Here is a 23,458-nt window from a genome sequence, read left to right as displayed (position 1 = left end):
ATGCTAATGAATAAACAATCTGCATGGACTTGGTTCTATACCAACCCCACCTTTGCTTCAAGCCAGGCGGCAGGGACCTGTCCTGCTTCTGCTCCCTGGGATGTGTCTGTATCTCTGTTATGATACGATCTCTTCCAGCACATTGCACAGCACAGACAGTGATGCAGGCATGTTGGGGGCACCCTGTCATGGTTGGGGCATGGCCATTCCTCTGAGGCAAATCAAACACTTAGAAGGCTGTGCAATAGCAAACCAGTCACCCCAAACTCAGTCCTCCCCAGTAAAGGTGTTTGAACTGCATCACCCACAATTTAAGCCTGTCAACAGTAATACCAGTGAAGACGGAAGGGATTAATGTCCCACAGAGTGCCAATAAACAGTTTGTACTACCAGCTGAATTTTTCATTAGCAGTATTTCCATTTGAGAATTCTTCAGCATGATTGAAACTACTTCACTGGCTTTTTATTTCCTGTCTCATGTTCCACTTAACAAACCACACCTGTCTTGCAATCCCTGCTGCAAATAATGTTGCTCTGGCAGTTGAGGTTTTAGGATCTTAACCTACTTAAAAATAATTCATTATTAACATTTTGCAAAAAAATATCACAGAGACATTTCCTTGTAGGTTACATGTAAGTGCTGCAACCAGCTATGAGCATCGGTGAAGAATTTTAATTTTACTAGGTAACTGGCCAAGCACTGGAACTCAAATCTCAATGAACATTCAATTAATTTCTAGAAATAGATGCTTCTCAAAACACAAAGGAAATCTGTTATACAGAGACCACAATGCCTGAAAAACTTAAAAATGTACCTGTTCCAAAATGGTGTTTATTCTGTCTACTTCACAGTCAATTAAGTATCTTTTTTCTTGTCGCCTGTCCATCTCCTCTATAATTCTTCTGAATTCTTGAACATCCTTTACGCTTCCTACAGATCTGGCTGTCACTTGCCAGTTGTTCTGAACTGCTGCTTCCATAATTGCCTGGAGAATGGAAAATCCTGTAGGGGAAGAGACAGTGCAGCCATTTAAAAACAGAACAAATATAAGAACTACTTCGGATGTTTGACAAAGGGTTCACAAAAAATTATTCCATCTAAAGAGACACAGACTAACTAATAGCCTACAATTGCTTCATTACTTGAGAAAGCAACAGTGTGTCTTATTTCTGCTATGCCACTGCCAAAGTCACTGATTCAGCAGAATTGTTCATCAGTATATTACTGTGAGGCATATCAAAATCTGTCCAATATATCATATTATGACCCTCTCAGGGATGTTTATGGTCATGCTGGGGTCCATGCCAGCTGAGAATAGGAGCCTGCAGCCATTACTTGGGCAAAAGTCCATCAGTTTCAAGAGCCAGACAGAAGGGGTAATTTGCCTGTGCAGACTGCAGCAATGGGTCATTAACTGGCAAAGATCCAAGTACTGCGTAAGAATGCCAATTAAGTCATTGTACTGGTTATTGGAGCCCTGAATCACAGGAGAATATTTTACTGATGTTCAATTTGATTTCAAAAAATGTTTTTAAATACATAGTGTAGCAGTATTAACTACACTTTCAATGCTTACATTGAGGTAACACCAATTCATTTAGCACCTGAAACAGAGGAGAGAAGCAGCATGGACTCACCAAAGCTTGCACTGTGAGGAATTATACCAGCAACAGCATTTCATTTCTTGTGAACAGCTGTGTCTGGGCTGCAGATAGAACTCAAGTAAAGTCCCCAAGTGAAAGATGGTGAAACTGGGAACTGGGAACAGTAACCTTCAAGTCATTCTATGTATGAGAATTTGGTGAATTACCTGTTTTGATTCAGGGAGATTCAATTTTTTGCATCATTCTAATTGTCTCAGATCCGGGTGGATGCCAGTAAACAAGAGAGTCCATCTACCTCAAATCGATAAAGTTCTTTCTGGTGTGGTTTATTTGTACAGAAGCATCCATGTGAGCTATGTTTCTGTTCAGATAATTTATATGCAGAACTTTCAGTCCAATCATTTAGTCATACTGTAAATTTCTCCAGCCAGGCTTGAGAAGCTAAGAATGACTTTACACCTACAAACACATTCATAAATATACATGCTCAACAGATCAATTCACTGTGCTCTGCAATAAATAGTTCCCTGTGCTCCCAAAACAGAAAAGACTTTGAGCTCCACAAAAACAAAACATTCCCTGTTTTAAATTGTACAAATTGCTATCCTGAACTCAGGTGTCATTGTAGGGCTACAGTGCTAAATTTGTCGTGACTGTCTGAAGACAGGAGTCACATCATTATGGATACAAACAAGTAAAGAGGGTGATTTTCTAGACTGCAGTTAGATTATTATAATTTACTATGTGACTTCCTTAAGTCTCACTCAAATTTCCTCACTTTCCCAGTGCAGCCTCCTTGATTCTTAATGTGTTTCCTTGTATGAATGTGTTTTACTATCCCATGAAAGGTGGTGACAATACTTAGGCTGGTTGAGAATTCTTTCTGGCATCTTCTTTCCCCTGAGACTACTAAAAGGGAGGCATTTACATATGTATAGTACAATGAACTCAGTCTTCCTTAACATCATATTCTACAAAGATGGCTGTGATGTCTCTGACAGCATTATGATTCCATTACATGTAGGAGGAAGATCTAAGCCTAAGATATTTGGTTGGCTACAAATGAGGAATTTTGATGTGGGAGCATAAATACTACTAATGGGGAATTACAAATACTTTGAGTATAAAGATATGTTTTTGAAAAGAAGTGATTCCAGTAAGCAATGTATATTTACAACTTTGTTTCATCATTCATGTGATGTGTAAGTATGTGTCATGGTAAGTCTATTTTTTACACTCAGAATTGAATAAAATGGTTCAAAGGATTATAAAAACATGACAAAGAAAATCAATAGTTCTGTTTTTCACTAGTAACATACAAAATTATGAATTGTCTAAAGGAAATAAATGAAAATGAACATGCTGGAGTGCAGGTGCCATTGACTGACTGCTATGTACCTTGAGTTCAGTTAACATTTTTGAGTCAGAGCTCATTTTGTCAAGCCTTGTATATCTCTGAAGAAAAGCGGGCAATTTTCCTAATTTTCACACACACACACACACACACACACAGAATTTCTAGGTTGGAAGACCTCAAGATCATTGAGTCCAACCTCTGACCTAACACTAACAAGTCCTCCACTAAACCACATCACTAAGCTCTACATCTAAACGTCTTTTGAAGACCTCCAGGGATGGTGACTCCACCACTTCCCTGGGCAGCCCGTTCCAATGCCTAATAACCCTTTCAGTAAAGAAGTTCTTCCTAACATCCAACCTAAAACTCCCCTGGCGCAACTTAAGCCCATTCCTCCTCGTCCTGTCACCAGGCACGTGTGTGTTTGTGGAGTGGGGTGGTTTTGCACAAGTGTATTAGTCACTGGTTAACATTTCAAGAAAGAGAAGAGCAAGGTTACTCAGCAGCATTTCTCTGCATGAAAATACAACCATACAAGTCTTAGTGATAAAACCAGTTCTGGAGCTTCATCATTTCTGCCTTCTCTACCTCCTGTTCTTCCTTGTCACATGAAATCTTTATAGCCACAGTCCCCTTTATCCTCGTCAGTTCTTGAAATCTCCCTTGTGGTCACCGTCTGTACTTTGTCAACTAGCTTTTCATGGGACTTCTTCCTCTAGGAAGGCCAGTCCTTTGATCCCGCCCAAAGCCCATTCCTCTTTCTTTTCAAAAACACTGTCCACACTTCCTGCTTTCAGAGAGGCAACCAAGTTGTTTCTTCACTAGTGCATGTTCCCAGTTCCCAGGCTCTGATCTCTTTCTATGCTGCTTGCCTTCGGCACCATTTACTACATTTTACATTGCTACCTATTACATAGTATTTCTGTAAACAACACATTCCAGGCTCCAGCTGTACTTTACCATTAAGAGTGCTGTTACATAAGCTGCGTGATTGTATAAATAAAAGGCCCATTTTATCTTCAGATGTGAATTTCTCTCACTCTTTAACACAACAATGCGATCTGTGCCTGTTCTCGGGCACTGCTTTGGTAAATAGAGGGGAAATCGTACTCCCTGTTTTGTGACCAGACCTGTGCAATGAACTTTTCCATTTTCTGCCCTCCGGTAAGAACACTGTGTGACTGCTTCTCAAGAGATGCTTGCCCTGAGCACCTTGGAGGTGCTGAACTCTCATGAGTGCCTCTCATCTCATTCACCCTACAGGAAACCAGCCAGCTACTGCAACTATCTCTGTTCTGTAGTTTTTTTCTATGGTCTGCATCAGATCTATCCAAAAAGGCTAAAGGACCAATAATGCATGGCCAGCAAAGAAGCCATGCAGGAAAGGTTTTTGTTAATATTGTCGCTGGCTTATACTAATTCTAATGCTAAATTCTAATACTAATTCAAATGCTAAAGCCAGAAAATATCAGGTAAGGCAAGAAAAACTGACTTCCTTCTAGGCAATGACAGCATCTAAACAGGCTCATGACACCATTACTAAAATTCAGTGATTGTTCATTCTGCAGACATTAATATAAACACAGACAAGATGAAAAACTCATTCAGACTCCAGCCTGATCCTTCAAACTCTTTTTTCCTCAGTCAGACCTTGGATGTGCAAAAGAAACAGGATGGAAGACATATTTCTCTGGAAGAGCTGTTTTTGATGCTACCTTTTCTGATGGAACCACATCCCTTTGCTGCACTACATTATTAATGTGTTGGTATTACTGATTTACAGTTATGTCTGGTCACTTGATGGCAATTTCCATACTTGCCAGGTCAGATAAAAGACCCACATTATATTCTGGTTCCTTCTAGCCATGTAGTGGGGAGTGGTTCTACCTGTGATTGTCAAATGCAATCACACAAGCCAATCTGATCTGCACCTACTAAATGCACAGGCAATCCTGGTCTTAATATTCAAGTGTGTCATTGTCTGGCTTATTCTTAAAAGAGCGATGATTTAAAAAAGCTAGCCTTCATCTAAACAGTCCACAAAATGATGGGCTGGAGGCAACTATAGCAATAAAACTATAACAAAAACAAGTGCCCAGCTCACCACTTAGTGAACTGGAGCAAGTATTTTGATTTTTGCTGACTGAGGCTTGCAAAAGAGGGAAAATATTTAATATTAATTTCCCTCAAAACATGGAAAATATCATTTGTTGCAATGCTGTATCTGTGCATTAAACATCCCAGACAGAATTACACTCTTGGCAGTCCTCACTGCAGCTGAACTGAGACACTCATACATCCAGTATATTCACACTTCTGCCAGAGAACAAAAGCCTGTATCTTTGTCTTTCACATCATTCCTCTGATACAAGGATGTCTCAACTGACCCGACTAAAACAGGCAAAGAGGACATTTTACTCCTTTTCATCTGTCCTTGAAGCTCATAAAACTTTTCCCACATCTACATAAGCAAAATTCATCTGAGCAATTTGCTCAGCCAGATGAAATTCTACATATATAATCACTAAACTTATTTAAATAACAGCAGTCATTAATGTTTCATGAGCAAATGACCACACTGGAATGTCTGCAGCATCACGTGAGCTCTCACAAGTGACACCAAAGCACTTACTGAGAAAAAATTAGGAGTGATGTAAATAATTTCGTTTCTGAATGTTCCAGGTAAGATCTCGGACCTTAAACTCCTACTACAAATGAAAGAATCTTCGCTTGCAGTCCCTCTTTCTCTTGCCTTGCTGAGTACTGAAGATCTTAAACGGGTATCTTCCCGGAAGGCAGCACGTTTGTGCCAGCTGAATGAACGTCAGTGCTGATACAAATACTTGTGTTTTCAATCTGTGACATGATCCAAAGAACTAAGATTCTGGTTCATGAATGAACTTTGGGGATTTAGGTGTGGACCCACATTTGACAAGGGCACAACGAACTCACCAGGAAGGAGGTCATCAAGGCAAGTGCTTCTCCAAGCAAACACAAATGCTGTGATCCCAGCTTACATTAAAGTGTACCAGAGGTCTGAAAGCGGAGATACACTTACATATTCTGTGTGTTTGGCACTTGGCCTAGCACTCATTTAACAGCAAACAGCTCAACATATTATGTATGATTAAAAAGCATCTACTCAACCCAAAACACACGCCATCATTCAAAATCCAAACATGTCAGTTAGGTAAGTATCCTTTGCCTAACTTGTGTCCATGTAATGATTTTACAGTGGTGGAAGAAGCAATGAACAAGCTACTAAAATTGGTCACCAGGAAGAGACGTAGCAAATGAGTAGTACACTGGAGTGCTCCCTTGTCCAACAGGTGCGAGTTCTAATCATTAAATAAAAGTTGAATAAACACATTCCATCTGTTTTTGATCTGATCACCTCTATCTGGCAAGCAACATGTGATGTGTTGCACTTTGATATTCTGGTATCAGACAACCTTCTAGACCCAGTTGCAAACACACACTATTGTTGTTTTTTTCTTCTGCTTTTCCTATTTGGTAAACCTCTAATCTACCCTGTACACATATATTACTGCAAACTGTCATCCATAAACACAGAAAACTATACAAACAGACATGTCAGCTTGGTTGTGTGAATGTGAACTTGCCCGGCTCTAAAGGAGAATTTACAGGAACCATCTGGTCTGCATTTGTTCAGGATGGGATGTAGCTAAATACGTAGGAATTCAGACCTGCTGAATGCAAGAAAAAGCCTTTTGTTTTTTAAATAAAAAGAAAAAAATTCTGAATGCTTTTCACCTTGATCCATTCTTCTATAACACTGTTGTATCTAATTCACCCCACATTTTACTCAAGTTTTAGGTCAGTGCAACTCAGTGTTTTTGAATGCAGCTGTGGTATTGTAAAATGAGAGTAATGCAGTAAGGAACCAAAGAGCACAATAACCAAGGTCAGACATAAAGATGCCATAAACAATGCTGTCACTTCTGTAAGAGAACTTTTACATATGACTTTCACAATGATGTTGGCAGGTCTCCTAGCGTATGACAGATAGGTATACCTCAATACAATAATATGATCCAAAGTTTATCGAAACAGCTGTGTTCTAGTTTTAGCCTTACTATGCCAATCTTTATTTCAATTTTTCCAAATGAAGAATAATATTTGAGCTATTATAGTCTCCTGGATGCAGATGGGTAACAGAAAACAGATGAAATAGAGACATTTTAAAACGAGACTATGTTCTGCTTGAGGAAAATATAACAGGTAAACATTTGTGCAGAGAAGACAGAAGAACTAGCACAGAAGATCAAAGAAAAAAATGTATTTTGAGAAGTGACAGAAGGTGAAGAGTGATTTGTTGTTTAGTGGGCATAGGCTGTAGGGTATCATTTGTGTACTTATTATTAAGAACTTTTGATGCTGATGCTATCAGAAGGCTGACAGAGGTAGTGGTGAGAGCATGCTGTCACGAGAGGAGGTGTGGGCCTAGGGATAGGGAAGGAAAGCCCTCCAAAAAGGAAAACTGTTTTTACAAAATGCAAATGGTGAAATGGTAAAACTACATTAACATTAAAAATAATTAACTTCCAAATTTCAGGAGATCTTCATACAAATAATTACACTGCTTAAATACAGAGTGATTTCATTTGCCAAGTTCTACACTGAATCCAGGGCTTTCAGGTCTCTCTCCAGCAGACCTGAAAGCCTGAAACTATGAAGCAAGCACAACACTGTCATAAATACCGTGGGATTCAAAACTTGGAGTTTAACTCCAATGATATCCCTGTCCAACACCAATTTCCCTGAGTGCTCTGAATTGTCCAGAAACGACACACTCCAACTGACATCAGCAAATTCAGAATAAACCATTTGTTTTGTACCGTCCAGCATCCTACTGGTGTCAGGAAACCAACAACATGTATCATAGCCCTGTCTAAATGCAGCCTTCTGTAGTGGCTCCACTCATTCTGCTCACCTGTGACCACTTCTATCCCTTGATCATACTGTTTTGGAGCCTCGTTTACTGCCTCTAAAGGGAGTGAGCTGGAATGTGTCCACACCATGCTCTGAGGCCTGCAGAGTAGCCTTCAGATGAAAAGCCTTTGAATGATGTAATCAGAATAGAAGTTCTTTGGGGCAAAAATAGAGAAATCAAGATATTACCACCACTTCTTTCAGACAACTAAAGCTGGGTTCTGTCATTACTCCCATCCATTGGTTACTGAAGAAACCAGATCTGGCCACCCTGGACAGAACCTCAGCCATAATCCTCTTGATGTCAGATGCCATCAAGTTGACCAAAGTCAGGCCCAAGTGAGGTGCTTTGGCTGTGGTCTGTCCTTAACTCCAGGCACATTTGGATGACAACCTCTTAGGTTTTCTTTCTAGTTGTGAGAGAGAGACCGTGCAGAAGCAGTGCCATTTTTCTATGTTTGTAACACAGAAAATCAGTGGAAGATAACACAGACATGAAACTGTAAGGCATCATTTTGTAGGAATCACTCACAACCTATACCTGCAATTGAGAAACTAAAAGAGAACAAAAATCCCAATGTGTTGACTAGCACTCAACTGATGAGGCTAATTACTGCACTTAAAAATACATACCTAATTGTGTTTACATATTTATCTCAGCAAAAAGACTCTAATTAGGAGTCATAGCTAGCAATTACCAGGCTGGAAAAGAAAACCTAACTTGTCTGCAAGACAACCAAAGTACACTCCATGTAAAGCCAGTTCTCAAAGGGAAAGCTTAAAAAAGCCAAAATCTGAGCATGTGAAGATATTACAAGACACATACATGGTGAATCCAACTCAGTTTCTGATGACAATAGTGACTTTGAGGGGATATATTTGGCTTATTTTATCACTTGGAGAAAACGGGAAATGAAAAGCTACAATAAAGCAACAGCAGGCTGCTGCTCGGTGATGAGCCAAGCTGTCGAACTACCTTTCTCAAGGCTTGACTGGCTGATCTGAGTGGGGTGGTGTGATGAACACTGATTTTACTTAGGAAACAAAAGGTCTGCTCCTGTACACAATGTACACAATACTGACCTTCCCATTGGCATTGATACAGCTACGTGGATTTCCTTCCTCTCTTCAATAAACCTGCAGAACTCCTGATCTATCAGTGCCTCATTGACACATTTTAGCCTAGCTTCATTATTTCAGAAGCACAGGGCATGGATATTTATCTCCCACAGAGTCTATACTTAACACAAAGCAGTGCATATCATGGGAGATATCTTTATATCATTCAGTTTCAGAAAAAGTCTTAAAAATTTATTAATAATGTTAATATTAAATACATCTCTAAACTCTGCAAATTAACAGTTTTACTATCAACACTCCCATATGAAATAGACAAATAATAAATTTCATGAAGAATGAAAAATTATTTGTCCTGTACCATAAAGAGAATTAGTAATAGGGCCAAAATTCAAATTCATGTTCTCCTGATTCATTTATCTAGGATTTATTTTTATGTCAAACGATAACATAGTTGAACATATACATTTAAAGATTCTTATACTGCCTACAAACACAGTAGCCAGTGAAATTACATAGTAAAACCATCATTATGTTATATCAGAATCATTTTGTATCTGATGTTATTTGCTAGAATAAATGGAAAGCTACCTAGCCTCTGCTGAACTGGGATACTGATGGAAAGAGTTGTTTATCATTCAGGGTAAAGTTGCACAATTTTGGCACATCTACAGATAAACTTAAAAGGAAAATATGGTGTGAAATTATCATTTGGGAAAGGAAAATAAAAATGAATTCGTTTTTAATCTTCAATAACTTCTTTAGCCAAAACAGAATATTAGTGCACTTATTCTGATATATTAGAATAGGGAAACTTATCTACTTGTTAACAGCAGAGGATTTGGAAAATAGCTAAAACTTGGCTTCACTTATTCCTGCATTAATCTAAAGAGCTAAAAATGTATTTTCAATGTATGCTGCAAACTTAAAATTATTGATAACAAGTTAATTCTTTGCCATGATATATACGGGGTTTTTAGCATGAACATTCAAGAGCATTGCTGCCTGCTTTCTCTTAAAAACATGTCTAGAGCTGCTGAGTCTAAGAAATGATAAATTTTATTCCTTTGAAGAAACAATCACAGGAGATTATGGTAATCAGACTGAAATACATATTCACTGAACTGAAATACATATTCATCACAAAAAACAACTAGGTTCACCTCAGATAAATGTCTTGGGAAGAATTATGCTAGTTGAACTGTCCTCAAACATAGTAAAATTGTTCTTTCTATCTGACCTTCAGTCAATCATTAGAAAAATATTTATTCCTGTCCCTAACCTTTATCTATACTTTCTGTTTCTCAAACTACCTGAGCAAACAAATCTTTTGCCTCTGAGAATTTTCGTTAACAGATGCTATCAGCCTTTCAAAGTCTCTCTTCATCAACATCTCACCCTTTGGTATCCAGCATTTTAATTGCCCTTGCATCTGGAATACATCTCATGTCCCAGCCTGTAAGTTAATTTCCTTTTATTTATTCTGAACACTAAAAAAATATAGCAATCAAAGGGTGAGTGATGATTTTAAAAATATTCTGAAATTTAAATGAGTTTTTATGATAATATAAATGATAATTTATGGATCCATACTCACAGCCTGCATGTGTGTTTCTTTTCAGTCACTCTATTACTTTTGCCTTTTTATTACCAACAGCTAGCAACACGGAGCTTTTATACAGCACTGTTACCTATGTTTTTTCAGTTCAAGCATTTCTCTTCATAACAAGCACGTATTCATTAATTACAAAGTCTCATATTAATTTGAGACAGACCTGTACACCTCCCTGACTACTTGGCCTGAACTGGGCTTGAACACACAAGTACAGTTCCACTGCAATGACCAGAGCACCAGATATGTATCACGTAACTTCCTTTACACTGATTCTTGCTACAGTGAGGCAACAGTATGACAACAAAGTTAGTAGATGGTTAGTATGACATCAATATAGAACAAAACACCTGACCCAGCGTAAAGTTTAGGGGTAACAAGTTACTTTTCAAGACATTTAACACAAACGAGGAGGCAGAATGAGTATGTATGGGCTCAGTGGCCCAACACCATTACTTCCTGCACCATCGTGCACTGGACATCAAAGAGACTTGGTTCATTCTGCAGGATGGTGACACAAAACAGGTTCACATCATCTACAGAGCAGAAACTACCAATTGTCAGTGAGGAGATTCCTTGATCTTTACCTAATATTGAAGAAAGATAGTAGAGTGGAAACAATGCCCTGTTAATATGCAGTTTTATAATCCTATTTGAATATTAGAGGTCTGTTTCATTATATCAAAACAACAACAACAACAACAAAAAAACATTAACAATTTTAGCATTAGACATCCCTTCTCTGCTAACACAAATTTTTTTTTGGCTGCTGCTTTGTATTTTGCAACTTCTAAGTACAGAGGCTGTAGTCAGTATACTTAGATGGGGGAAAATACAGATTTAATTATCTGTGGGCAGTTACTGCGTATGTTATTCCTAACTTAGCTCATGGAGGCAGCTTAGATGAAATACTATGCTGGAATAAATGGAAATGTGTGAACATTCCAGCATAAATATTCACTAAAGTAAGGCAGGAATGTGATTCAAAACTTTAGCTCTGGCTCCACTTTTCCAAGTTTTGATGTGCTCACTTGGGGAATGAAGGAGAAGGAGAATAATCTTGGGGTTGGCTCCACACTTTAACAAGGGCTGGGTTTCAGATCCAGATTTTCTAGTTTGTGATCACAGCATACCTCCTTCCAAGACATTATGCTCAGGGATTGGATTTTTTTTTCCTCTGTGGTGCCATCCCCTTCATTTTTATGCTCCACAAATAGAATTTACACAGGAAGGCATAACACAATTTTGAACTATCAAAAAAAAAAAAAAAAAAAAAAAAAAGTAACATTAGCTAGGCATGGACAGAGTTTGCCTAACTTATTGCTCTGATAACTGATGGTTAGAAAGACTAATCTGATGGGCTTCATAGAGAAACAGAATTCAGGGAACAACATATGACTTCAAAGGCAATTTCAACAAAAGCTCAACCTTACCATATATCAACCTACCTTAGACAAAACTGATTCTGCATATAAAAGACGTATCAATAGACAGGCATATAGCCTCAAAATTTGTCCCCATATTAGCATAAATGTACACTACTGCATCACCACGAACATGGAACAGTATCAATAAAAGGTTACAAGTGCTTCATTCACCATGTGCCCATGGTAAATGGTAAAGACTTATATAATCTAGAAATGGAAACAATTTGGTATGTGAAAAAAAAATCATGCCTTTGCCTGTGATCCTTTCAGAAAAGCGCATATCACAGTGCAATGTAGGTAACATTTTCATGGGTATCTGCCTTTCATTTCAAAAGTGACTCGGGTAGGATGGTAGGAGTAGATTTTTGAGGCAATTAAGATGCAGTTGCTGAAGCATCTGAACAGGTTGGGTACCTGCACTCTGCTGATTTAACTTCAAGGCATGTTGGTGCTTAAGGTGCTTTTGGAAATGTGCCTACATTTATGCTAAAACCCTAAATACCTCTGAAAGACCTGTCCTGTATGCCTTTGGAAATAATTTATGAGAACAGGATATGCGCTTTTCAGAATAGGTACGTTGTAGCCTGCTTAGAAAGTGGCACAGAACTCTCTACAGAATACACTGTTAATTAGCTATTTCATTGCAACACTTTCAACAAGTGCACAGATAGACTACCTGACTAAAAGGGTTGAGCACTTATCTGAGAAAGACTATCAGTGGTTGCAGAGTGGCAGAATACGTATTACGAAAGGAAGGGGTTGCATCTAAACTACAAGCTCTTTATTTTCATAATATGAAACTAAATTGTTCTCAATGTTTTCTCAGAGCTGTTTCGTAAAATTAGGAAGCTGCAACAAAAACATCCTTGGGATCAGTCAACCTCAGTACTCCAATTACTTTGGGCTTCGCACCCAATTACACTGCCAAGTGTTTACTCTTATTTAAAATGTTTATATGCTATTTGAATATTCAATCTGATATTCAGTGGAAAAAAAGAACTCTTCTATTTCATTTGTTTTGACATTACCCTGATACATGACTACTCTTCTGTGACTCCAAAGCCTCACAAATCTGACTGCATACTTAGCAAACTACAACGATAAAACATGCAAGAAGTTTTGTATTATCTAATCTGAAATAGAAACTATATCGTGAATGGTGCACAAAGCTAGAAGCACAAACACGGTCCTTATCACTCAGTTTATCATTACTGTAGTTGTTCAGGTAGAGAAAAGTTTCACAGAACAAGTGAGGTCCCTGATACACAGAATGGGAAGGTTGTAAAGGTTATGCACAGATGAATGCTTAAAAACAAAAGTTTATCATTCACCACTGCCTCCTTCAGTTGGGTGGCACTTGTTGTTAGATGTTTAGTCATTATTTTTTCCCCAAGTAAACTAAATAAGATCTATTTTAACGTTTTGTGCCACTGTAATAATCTCTGTGCAGGTATGAAAAGCAATGGAAAATCAGGACAGTCACGCCTGTGAGGAACTGGTATTGAATTCAATAAAAAAAATCCATCTATCCTGACTAATTATTAATGATGTTCCAGGCTTAAAATATAATGGGAGTGATTACTCCAGGGAGCTGGTCCCCTCTGATTGTTCTCAAAGCTAACCCTCTCCTTGTAGTGAAATATCAAGCCAACACCTTTCTTTTTACAGGAAAATGTTCTACTGGTTTTTTTTCTGTGAAAAAAAAAAAAAAAAAGAAAAAAAAAAAGAAAAGGAAACATTTTAAAAGCATATTCTTTAAACACTGGGTTATTATGACTGTGCTATAAACTATAGTGCATCAAGAGGTCATGAATCACATTCTGTGCTACTGCACAGACCAGTTCACACTTGCCTTAGCTATTGTTAACAAAAGCAGCAAAATTTTTGTCCCTATTTAAAGAAGTCTACACTGGGCATCTCTGCCCTTATTCTTTGGATAGCCCTTTTGTCTCTGCTGGTAATGGAAATCTTGTTGCTGTCTTCACTCCTGTCTACCAGAAATACCACTGTTGTTGACTCCCTTGCTATACTTCATGTCTTCTGCTCATTTACTTGCCCAAAAGAATCGCTGCTATCACTTTGGATGATGTGGAACTGAGGGTTGATTGAAAACAAATGCACACTGAGATTATGGTCCTACCATGTAGCATTAGCGGATCTGCCACAGCAGACCTTCAGCCTAATTTAAGCACACTCCCAAATGTCCTTTGTATTTAGGACTCCATAGAAGGCTAGATTTATGCCATCATCTATTCCCGAATAGCAGAAGAGAAACAACCTGACTTTCCAGTTTCTCTGCCTTACATGTAACACCAGTACCTCATTTTCCACATACAGGAATATTTTTACATCTTGGAACAATAACACCCTGGGAGTGAAGCAGGGAGAGAGAGAAATCAACCATATATTCTCTAGATCAGCTCTTTTCCATTCCCCATACAAGAAAAAGATTTAAAACGCTGTCAATGACCACAAGCCTAAATATGCTTCAGCTAGAGACATCTGGAATTTTTGTGGGAATTCTGAGAACACTTCTGAATATGTCAGCTGTATTCCTGCAGAGGTTATATGTGTTGCTCCTAAAAGGGTTCACAGAAAGACTGAGTTTGGTTCTAAGCATATGTATCCGAAAGACAAAAAGGACCTCATGCCATTCAGAACTTAAAAGCAAGCAATTTGCAACATTTTTTGTGTAATGCTTTTGCTCATCAGGCCATGACCACAAAGTGGTTCACAACACTTCCTGTCAACAGCTATACAGAACTCATTTACAGTCTAGACCTGCAAGTATTTCTTTTGAGGCACACTTAGGAATCACTAAGTTAATCACTTAATCCCAATCACTGAACACCCCTCCAACAGCACCAGGTTCCAGGGAGCTTTGCCATTCACTGCAGAGGGAATGGCATCAAGCACTATGTCAAACTGCTTACACTGTTAAATACGTATCAGCAAGACAATTATGTGATTTTGCACCACATGTGCTGTAGTTTTTCCACTGGGCTAGTGGCTTATTATTTCATGTTAAATGCAATAAACTGGCTGGTTTCTTGAAGTTAAAAATTAAGTTGTTAAAATTTAAGTTAAAATTAACTTAGCCATCTGCAGTACATTAAAGAAGAAGCAAAATTATGTTTTATTTTGTTATATAGAAAAAAATGGAAGGCAAGCCTCATCACCTGTATTTGTCAGCTTTATAAACTTCAACTCATCTTTCTCAGCTCCCTCCTGACAGATGTCTTCAAACACCAGGACTCTAATTTGAACCAGCAGCACTTACCAAAGTGGAAACTCATGTCTGTTAACAAGAAATTAGTATGTAGCTGTCAAGGCTTATCAGGAATAACACAGATCTTTCTAAACAGTTGTTTTTATAATGGTCAAAGAAAGGGTAAATTTGAATCCCAATGATCATCTTTTAAAAAGTCACAAAGAGCATTTCTGGTCCATTGATTTCAGCATTTCAGGTACATGGTCAACAGACATGAGATTCAAGTAGCATGGAAATGCCTAATACACCAGACATACCTCCCAGAAGCTTCTCTAGGAATTTTGCATGCAGCTGAACATCTGGCGTGGCACAGGAAAGCTCTTTGCTATCAGACAATCTTTTGATTTTTCTCTTAAATAAACACTGAGTATTGACAATTTGAGAAAGGTTTCACTCCCTACTGAAGCTTCATTTCCTGTATCCTTCATGTAGCTCCTCAGAGCAACAACACCGATATTCAGACACACACTGGATCCACCTCTAGCACCGTGGGAGTGCCTTGCAATACCCAGGGAGCTTCTGCAGCAGCTGTCTTTCAGATAATGCCTTCAATTTCCTTGTTGGCATCTCAGGACCCAGGTTGTGGCTTCTCTTCCAACTGTTCCAGCATACCACTACTAGCACAAAGGAAGGCAAGAGATTAGAAAGCCTCAGATGTGGCAGCACCCAGACTATGCTAAAGCACAGTCCCACATCCAGGTGGAATGTGATAGAAGTCAGCTCTTCCTTCCTTTGCTGGATGTACAGACTGCATCCCTCTACACAGAGTAGTAAATAAAAGCACAGTGCCTGTATCTGAAATACACACACTGACCTCAGTGATGCATTGCTAACTGGCTATTTCAAGTGTTTTGTTTTGTTTTGGTTCCCAGGGTGGGGCAGAAGCTGTATAATACTTTTCTGGCTGGTTTGTTCTGTTCCAACCAGGATTGACTTTATACTGAATGGTCAGCAAATCTAATGGTTTTAAACAGTGAAACTGATGCACCCTGACTGTGTTTCCCCCACAGAAGGTGATATTCCACTGGGCATTTTCAAAGCAACTCCTAGCAGCTGAATGCAACAATCCCATGGGAAAAACAAGTGGAGTTGCTGCATAGGGTAACTTTCAGGCACAGTTAGAAAATAAGGCTCCAAAACATAAAGTTAGAATACAGTCACAGAATCACTGAGGTTGGAAAAGACCCTTAAGACCATCAAGTCCAACCCTCCACCTAACACTGCAAATCATGTCCCAGAGCATCACGCCCACACGTCTCTTAAATACCTCCAAGGATGGCGACTCCACTACTCCCTAGGCAGCCTGTTCTAATGCCTAATCATGCTTCCTGTGGGGAAATTCTCCCTGATATTCAACCAAAGCCTCCCCTGGCACAACTCGAGGCTGTTTAAGACTAAGTTAAAGGCTTGCCTCTTAAACTATACACTTCTATAAACCGTAGAGGAAGAAGCTGGTTTTACCTCACTATTTGACCATGTCTAAAAAGACCAGAGGCCTGGAACAGGGGCAACTTCTCCTTACAATACTGTGGCATTTAGCTCCTTTCTTGAGCCACTGGCTAGAATGTAATAGCATGCAGTACTCCTCTGTGATCAGGTTTCTGGAAGAAATACCAACTTTTGTATCCTCCACAAGAAGTACAGAACAGCTTGCTTTTCTGGTAATTTTTTCTTACTTAGCTAAATGGATTTTGGAGCTTCTATTCTGATGCTTGGGATTTTTGCTTTGAAAACTGAACAGGACAAAGAAAAAGCTGTCATCAGTTTTAATGGAATTTTTACCATAGTATTTGTGAGGGCTTCAGCAATCCCGATGTGAGAATGAGTGATACATGCCATTAGGGCTAAGAGATGAGACAGTCTCAACACAAGATTTTGTCTGTGTTCATTTACTCCATCTGCAAAAGCACTCTCACCACTAGAAGGCACAACTATGTACCATGGCTTCACCTGACCCCTGCGGTACCACAGCACCATTCATCTCCAAGAGATGAGACAAAAATAACAGAGATGAGGCCGACTGTCTGAAAAGCACCTTGCAAGAAATATGACATTAAGTAAAGCTGACTGCTTCTTGTCTGAGGATTTTCTTGTGTCTGGGTGGAACAGCTTTAGCTCTTAAATAGATGAGGTTCCTTATGATAGGTGCAGCTCAGACATCTGTGCCTGATAAACTTTCCTTATGGAAATACAAACTAACAGTTGGGGCAAAGAGAAAACACCAATAAAATAGTATGCTATTAGTCACCTTGCTAACTTACTGTTTAAATGAACAATGCTCATGAATTCTACAAAGATAATACATGATCAACACCACACAAAAGCACATACAAGTCATATGGAAAAGATTGCACTGAGCAGAAAATAAACACTTAAAATAGTCTGATCCGTACCTGAAAAATTGTAATCAAAACTTTTGTTGAATCTGTCTTTGCATAAAGTGTTAATGATAATTTCATGTTTTTTATTTAGGAAATATGTATCTATATACAATAATCATTTATACCTACAAATGATTGATGAATGCCAAATAACTTTACATAATGTAGAAGGGCAGTAAATCTGTAATTTAATGATTTAAAAATCATTGCCAAATAGTAATTTTGCTTCTTGAGCAAACTTAGCACAGGACAAAACTTATAATATGTTTACAGTTTCATAACCATAGTTTAAAAAAATATTAATACAACAAAATTAAGTGTTGATGATAATAAATGAAGGCCGGTATATAAATAATTCTAGTCTCAGTAAAATCATATTCTTGCACAGAATATCAGAATATTTAACTGAGATGTGAAGATTGCCAAAATAAGGTCCTAATGCATTTATTTTGGTTAAAAGCAGTGTGTTTACTGCTGTCTTTTTTTCCATAGTGTGGCCACTGGCCATTCTCAAATAAATTAAAAATGTTCTTTGATGCACTGCATGAATCACACATGGGCACAGAACTTCATTTACTGTTTATAGAACTGTGCTGTTAGAAATTTCCACTATATTAGTTCAATAATAGAACTGGTGATTTATTTTATTTTATTTTATTTTTTTCCAATAAGCAGTACATTTACTAAAAGAATAGAGCTTCGGGAGGGGAGAGGACCACAGCTACAAGTTAATTCAGGCCAAGCTAAATTTATTATTTTGGCTGAAAGAATGAAGAAAAATATTTCTTAAACGATTCTTCCAGACTTCTCATTTCAAAATTTGAACAAAGATTAAACAAAAGGTTATTTTCAAAATAGTGTGAACCAGATTTTCCAGATAAACTAAAATTGTTCAACGTGGCTCAAAATGAACTTTGTAATGTTTGTTTTGCTGAGCATTTCCCACTCCTTCCTAGGTTCTACTTGACTTGAACAAAATTTTCTTTCTAAGCTTTATTTCTGACAGGCAGAAGAGAAACTGCACAGTTATTACCTATGTTTAAGAACCTATTGTTATATTACCCCAGAATAAAGTAGAAAGCCCTGGAAAGAAAATGAGACAACAAAACAGTCCCTAAAAATCCTTGAAGTATCACATAGAAATTATTAGAACTTTATTTTTATTAGTTTATGGAAAACTAGATTCCCTCGTGACCCAGCAATTTCTGTTTCTATTGCTTCTAGACTCTGTGGTCTGTATGACAATTGAGGCCACTATGCTTCATATTTTAACTCTTATAAATATATTTAAAGTAATAAAACTGAAACTAATTCTCAATTTTGAGGCAAAATGTTCCCATCTTTTTGCCTTTGTTCTGGTGTAATAATCAGCAATGATTCCTTTAGTAGGTCTTAAGAACCACCATCATGGTAGATGGTGCCAAAACACAAGGCCAGAAGAGATCCCTTTCCCATTCCCAGTAACAACTGCAGGTTAAATACAACAGCTAGGTGGATTTTTACCATCTGAATTTAACAGAGGTATAAAAAATAACTATCAGAATACTACAAAGTGGCCCACAATAAAAATTCTCATTACTGACACAACTAACTCATTGCTCTTAATCAAACATTTTAAATAGCATTATTTACATGAAGTCGTAAATATCACTTGTCTGGAATTAGGAAAAAAGAACACATTTGAATATAAAAATTTGGAGAATTTTTCGTCTTCCTTTATAATCATGATTTTTATCTCTGTGTTACAATTTTGTTGCTGTTTTCCCCTGAACCTGTAATGAAACTATTCTAAAATACGTGAGGTCAAACCTTTACCTGTTGTAAACATACAATGATTCACTTCAAAGAAATATAGTGAATGGCTTTTGCTATACTCTGAGGCATATTCTGATTTTTACGCAACTGAACCAACTTGGTTACATTCAGCAGCACTGTGAATCCCTTACAGTATAAGTTTTAATATTAAAAGCACTTTGACAAAATCCAGCTTCATAGTCAGAGGGAGGTCACTGAAGCCACAAAAACACTATGTGCAGAAAAATGCAAATGAATGTCCCGTAAACCAAGATTCTATCTGTCCAAAATGAGTAACACTTAAAACTTAGGAACAAATAACAGCATGGCTCCCATTAGCTTTCTATCCATAATTTTCATGGGACACCCAATAAAATGTTATAAGGATGCGGTTGGCATGTAAAATTCACTACAAGTCAGATGATGATGTGTTTATATTGTCTACCAGTTTTTGAAGAAGGTCAATTCAGAGATTACTTAAATTAAATCTAAATGGTAATGGCCTACAGCTGCTTACACTCACTGCGTTTGGCTTCATATTTATTATTAATGCAAACTCAGTGTAATTCTAGTCATTTTACACTTTTGAAGCCACTGTTCTTTATTTGTTCTTCCAGATATATAGTTCCACTATATTTATTAAACTCACTGAAATTGTTGCTATCTAAATGAGAATTCACCATCAAACAGCCAGGCTGAATTCTTCCTTTTAAGGAAATTGTCCATGAATGTATAAATGTTATTATATTGTTCATGTCAAAACGGAAGCACTGCTTGGTATTATTGATCCTGTGTGCAGCTAGGCTTTTTTCTGATTTGTAGCATAAGGAAAACATGCAAACCACAATGGTCATTATTTTAATGTATGCCTTTCACATCCATTTTGTTGCTTTCTTTAAGTGCAGCAAAATGGTGCCAGAAAGGACAACTAAATAATAATTACACTAATACAATGCACATGCATCATCTTAAGCCACAATTTTCACTTTCATCAACATATCTACAAACCAACAAATAAGCAATGAAACAACCCTGAAGAATCCTTCAGGGCATTCAAATTCATGTTAGAATGTGCAAAATAACTATCCTTGTTATATTACTATTTTTTTTCTTGCTGAAGGAGGACAACTACCACACTGTGATGAATGTGTTTCAAATGTTTGTGTTCAAACTGTCTCCACGAAGTGGAATATCTCTAAAACCAACACATACACTAATGTAACAGAGGCAGTTACTTTGCAAGGCTTTTCTAAAATAGCATAGCATGAAACTCAAACTGTCAGTGCATAAATTACCGTTGCCTTGAGGCTGCAATAACTTATGCATCCTTGTATTCACCCCCTCACATACCTCCCCTGAAATTCCTCTCTTACAGAACAGCCCAGATCTCCCCCCGCCACCTCTCCCACTCTTTGTGGCTACCGTAACAATGTCATTATGAGCATGTAGGCTTGCCCATTGCTGTGTACATGAGGGAGGCAGAGCACAGTGTAAAAAATGAGTGAAACAGGAGGGTTTGGGGGGTTATTTTCAAGAAATCTCTGCAAAAACTGTTATTGCAATAACTATGTGTTCATATAACTCACTATTATTTGTCTACAGCCAGGCATAATTTGATTTTCTTCCTTTAATAAAATCTTGATCTAATTTGAGTTTATCATTGTCAGCTCATGGACAAAAACAACTGATCGATGATGCTAATGCCACTAAGCAATAGGCAATTCTACCTACAGAGCAATTACTGACACCACTGCAGTCAGCTCAAAGGTTTGATCTTGCTCAGTCAATGTCAGACAACAGTTTTTTCCCCCCAACCTTTATTTATTTATTTATTTATTATTTATTTATTTTTAAAGAATAAAGCCTTATCTTGCTAATAAAAGATATGTTAAACTACCCAAACTGAAGACTAATATTTTTGCATAAAATTGTAATTTCCCCTTTTTTCAGTAGGGTAAAAGAAAAATCATTGAGAAATAAGATTGCAGTAAATAGCATTATTTGATCTAGAAACACATTTACAAAATCTTTAGTCTTAGGAACAGATTGTGACACAATCCAGTCTAGACCATGATGGTGTTATGTGTCTATAATGCTGGCAAAATAATTAAACTGCACTGAAAGGCTTTTATACTGCAGTTCTGACTTAAACTCAAATTAAATTCTTCATGAATTAATGCACATAGATTGAGGTCGATGGAGTATATGACTTTGACATTTCATAAAGCTGAGTGATAATTACGGATTCTTCCATATATTTTAGATTGCTCAGCAGGATGTAATGGCAATTGAAAATTACATCTAATAGAGGAAATATACTGTTTATATCATAACTTTACCCAACATTTTAGTTTATTTGATATATTCTCCTATTAGAACCACCCATACTTGGGTATGAATGATACCAGTCAAACTGAATAGAAGACACTTAGAGTTTTAGTAAATGCTTTCCCATGTTAATTCTGAGACTACATTCATTATTATTATATCACCAAGGGGATCACAGTAGAAATTTACAGTCATACATAGCCTTTGCTACAAGGATGGCAATAATATGAGTGATCACCATGAACAACCTTGCTAAAAGACACCTGAAACTGGCTGTGTTATTAACTACATTTATCTGATGGCTTCAGGGTGCTTAAAATATTCTGAAGTACCCTGAGAAAATCTTTAAATACCATTGTCATGTATTTTCTTCTCTTGAAAGTCTTCTTAACTATGGCTTTGTGATCTAGACAGCTTAAGAACAGACCAGAGCCACTGTCTTTGGGACTGGTTTATATACCACATCATATAGAGAGCAGAAAGACTTTAGTAGACATTTCACAAATTTCATTAGGTTATACTAGAATAGCTGGAAGGGGCTTTTAATTTACAAAGGGGAAAGGAACTTCAGCTAAATGCTCATGAGACATTAAGTGCTTATAACAAACAATACAATTTGCATCTGTCTTTGGTCTAGGGTGGTATGGTTCAGTGCAGTGTATGGTGTGGCCATGCTCCTTACAACACAACACTATAAAAGTTCAGCACTTTATGGAAATAACAGCAGAAATAACAGCAGTCCTCCCATATCTGGTGTGTGCACAGCCCCAGCAATTCACTGCATATTATTATTACCACCATTGACACAAATATCCCCAAAGCAAACACCACCTTAGAAGCTGCTAAAAAAAATTAACAACCACTGCTTGGTAACTGCTAACCTTTCCAGACTGATGCTGTTTTATCATAACAGCATGGAACCGCGATGCTTGTAGCTTACCAAACGTTCATGATCTCAGCACAGATCACTGCACTGGGGCACAGAACAGAAGTGGAGCCATGCTTCCAGTTGCTACAGGTCTGGTTTACAAAACTGCTCAGTTTCAGGCGTGATGCATAAGCCCATGCTGCTCACTAAATGATGACTATCCTGGCAGAAACACCTCAGCTTCCTTAGACTCTGTCCATTCATCTGGATGGTGCACAGATTTATTTCTCATTCAAATCCAGATTCCATGGTACACCCAGTTTGCAGAGCACTGCCTGAAGAATCAGGCCCTAAAAATCAAAGAACCACTCAGCAATAAAGGGGATAGTTTGTCATTGCAAGAGATGAAAATTTTGTGCTTAATCACTTTAATAAATTGAAGAACAGCTCTGAATGAATGCTGCTATGCTCTGCAAATCACTGGATGGTGATCTGTTTCTTTGGACTGTTAGCAACCAAGGTAAGTCAGAAATATTTTTAAGTGCAAAGTAACAGGCTGTGAAAATGATGAGCTCAGGATCAGGAGGAATAAAACTTCGGGTCACCTTTCTCTCCCAGTGATTCTTCTCTGCATCATGAATCAAAGCAAAAGAGTTGGCCAGCAAAAGCTATGCATCTAGAGCTGAAGGAATGAATAATCGCTTGTTACGGCGTATAAAATTCATGTCAGGAACTTTTCACTTTTTTTTTTTTTTTTCATAGAGATTAATACTTTATCATTTTAT

The 23,458-nt window shown here is 37.7% G+C and overlaps 1 protein-coding gene across 1 annotated transcript in view; it reads right to left on the bottom strand.

The window, feature by feature from the left end:
- GRIA3 (glutamate ionotropic receptor AMPA type subunit 3) overlaps window positions 1–23,458 on the bottom strand; it is a gene marked incomplete at its 5' end in the record, with an annotated part of 145,261 nt that overhangs the window by 77,968 nt on the left and 43,835 nt on the right. Inside the window, one exon of the mRNA XM_084294144.1 lies at window positions 816–1,003. Within this exon, the coding sequence (XP_084150270.1) occupies window positions 816–1,003 (188 nt within the window). The remainder of the gene's footprint in view (window positions 1–815; window positions 1,004–23,458) is intronic.

The sequence above is a fragment of the Netta rufina genome (genome assembly GCF_964035555.1).
Source record: "Netta rufina genome assembly, chromosome: 12".
NCBI lineage: Eukaryota > Metazoa > Chordata > Aves > Anseriformes > Anatidae > Netta > Netta rufina.
The sequence above is the reverse complement of the archived record's forward strand: the minus strand, read 5'-3'. Positions and strand labels throughout refer to the sequence as shown.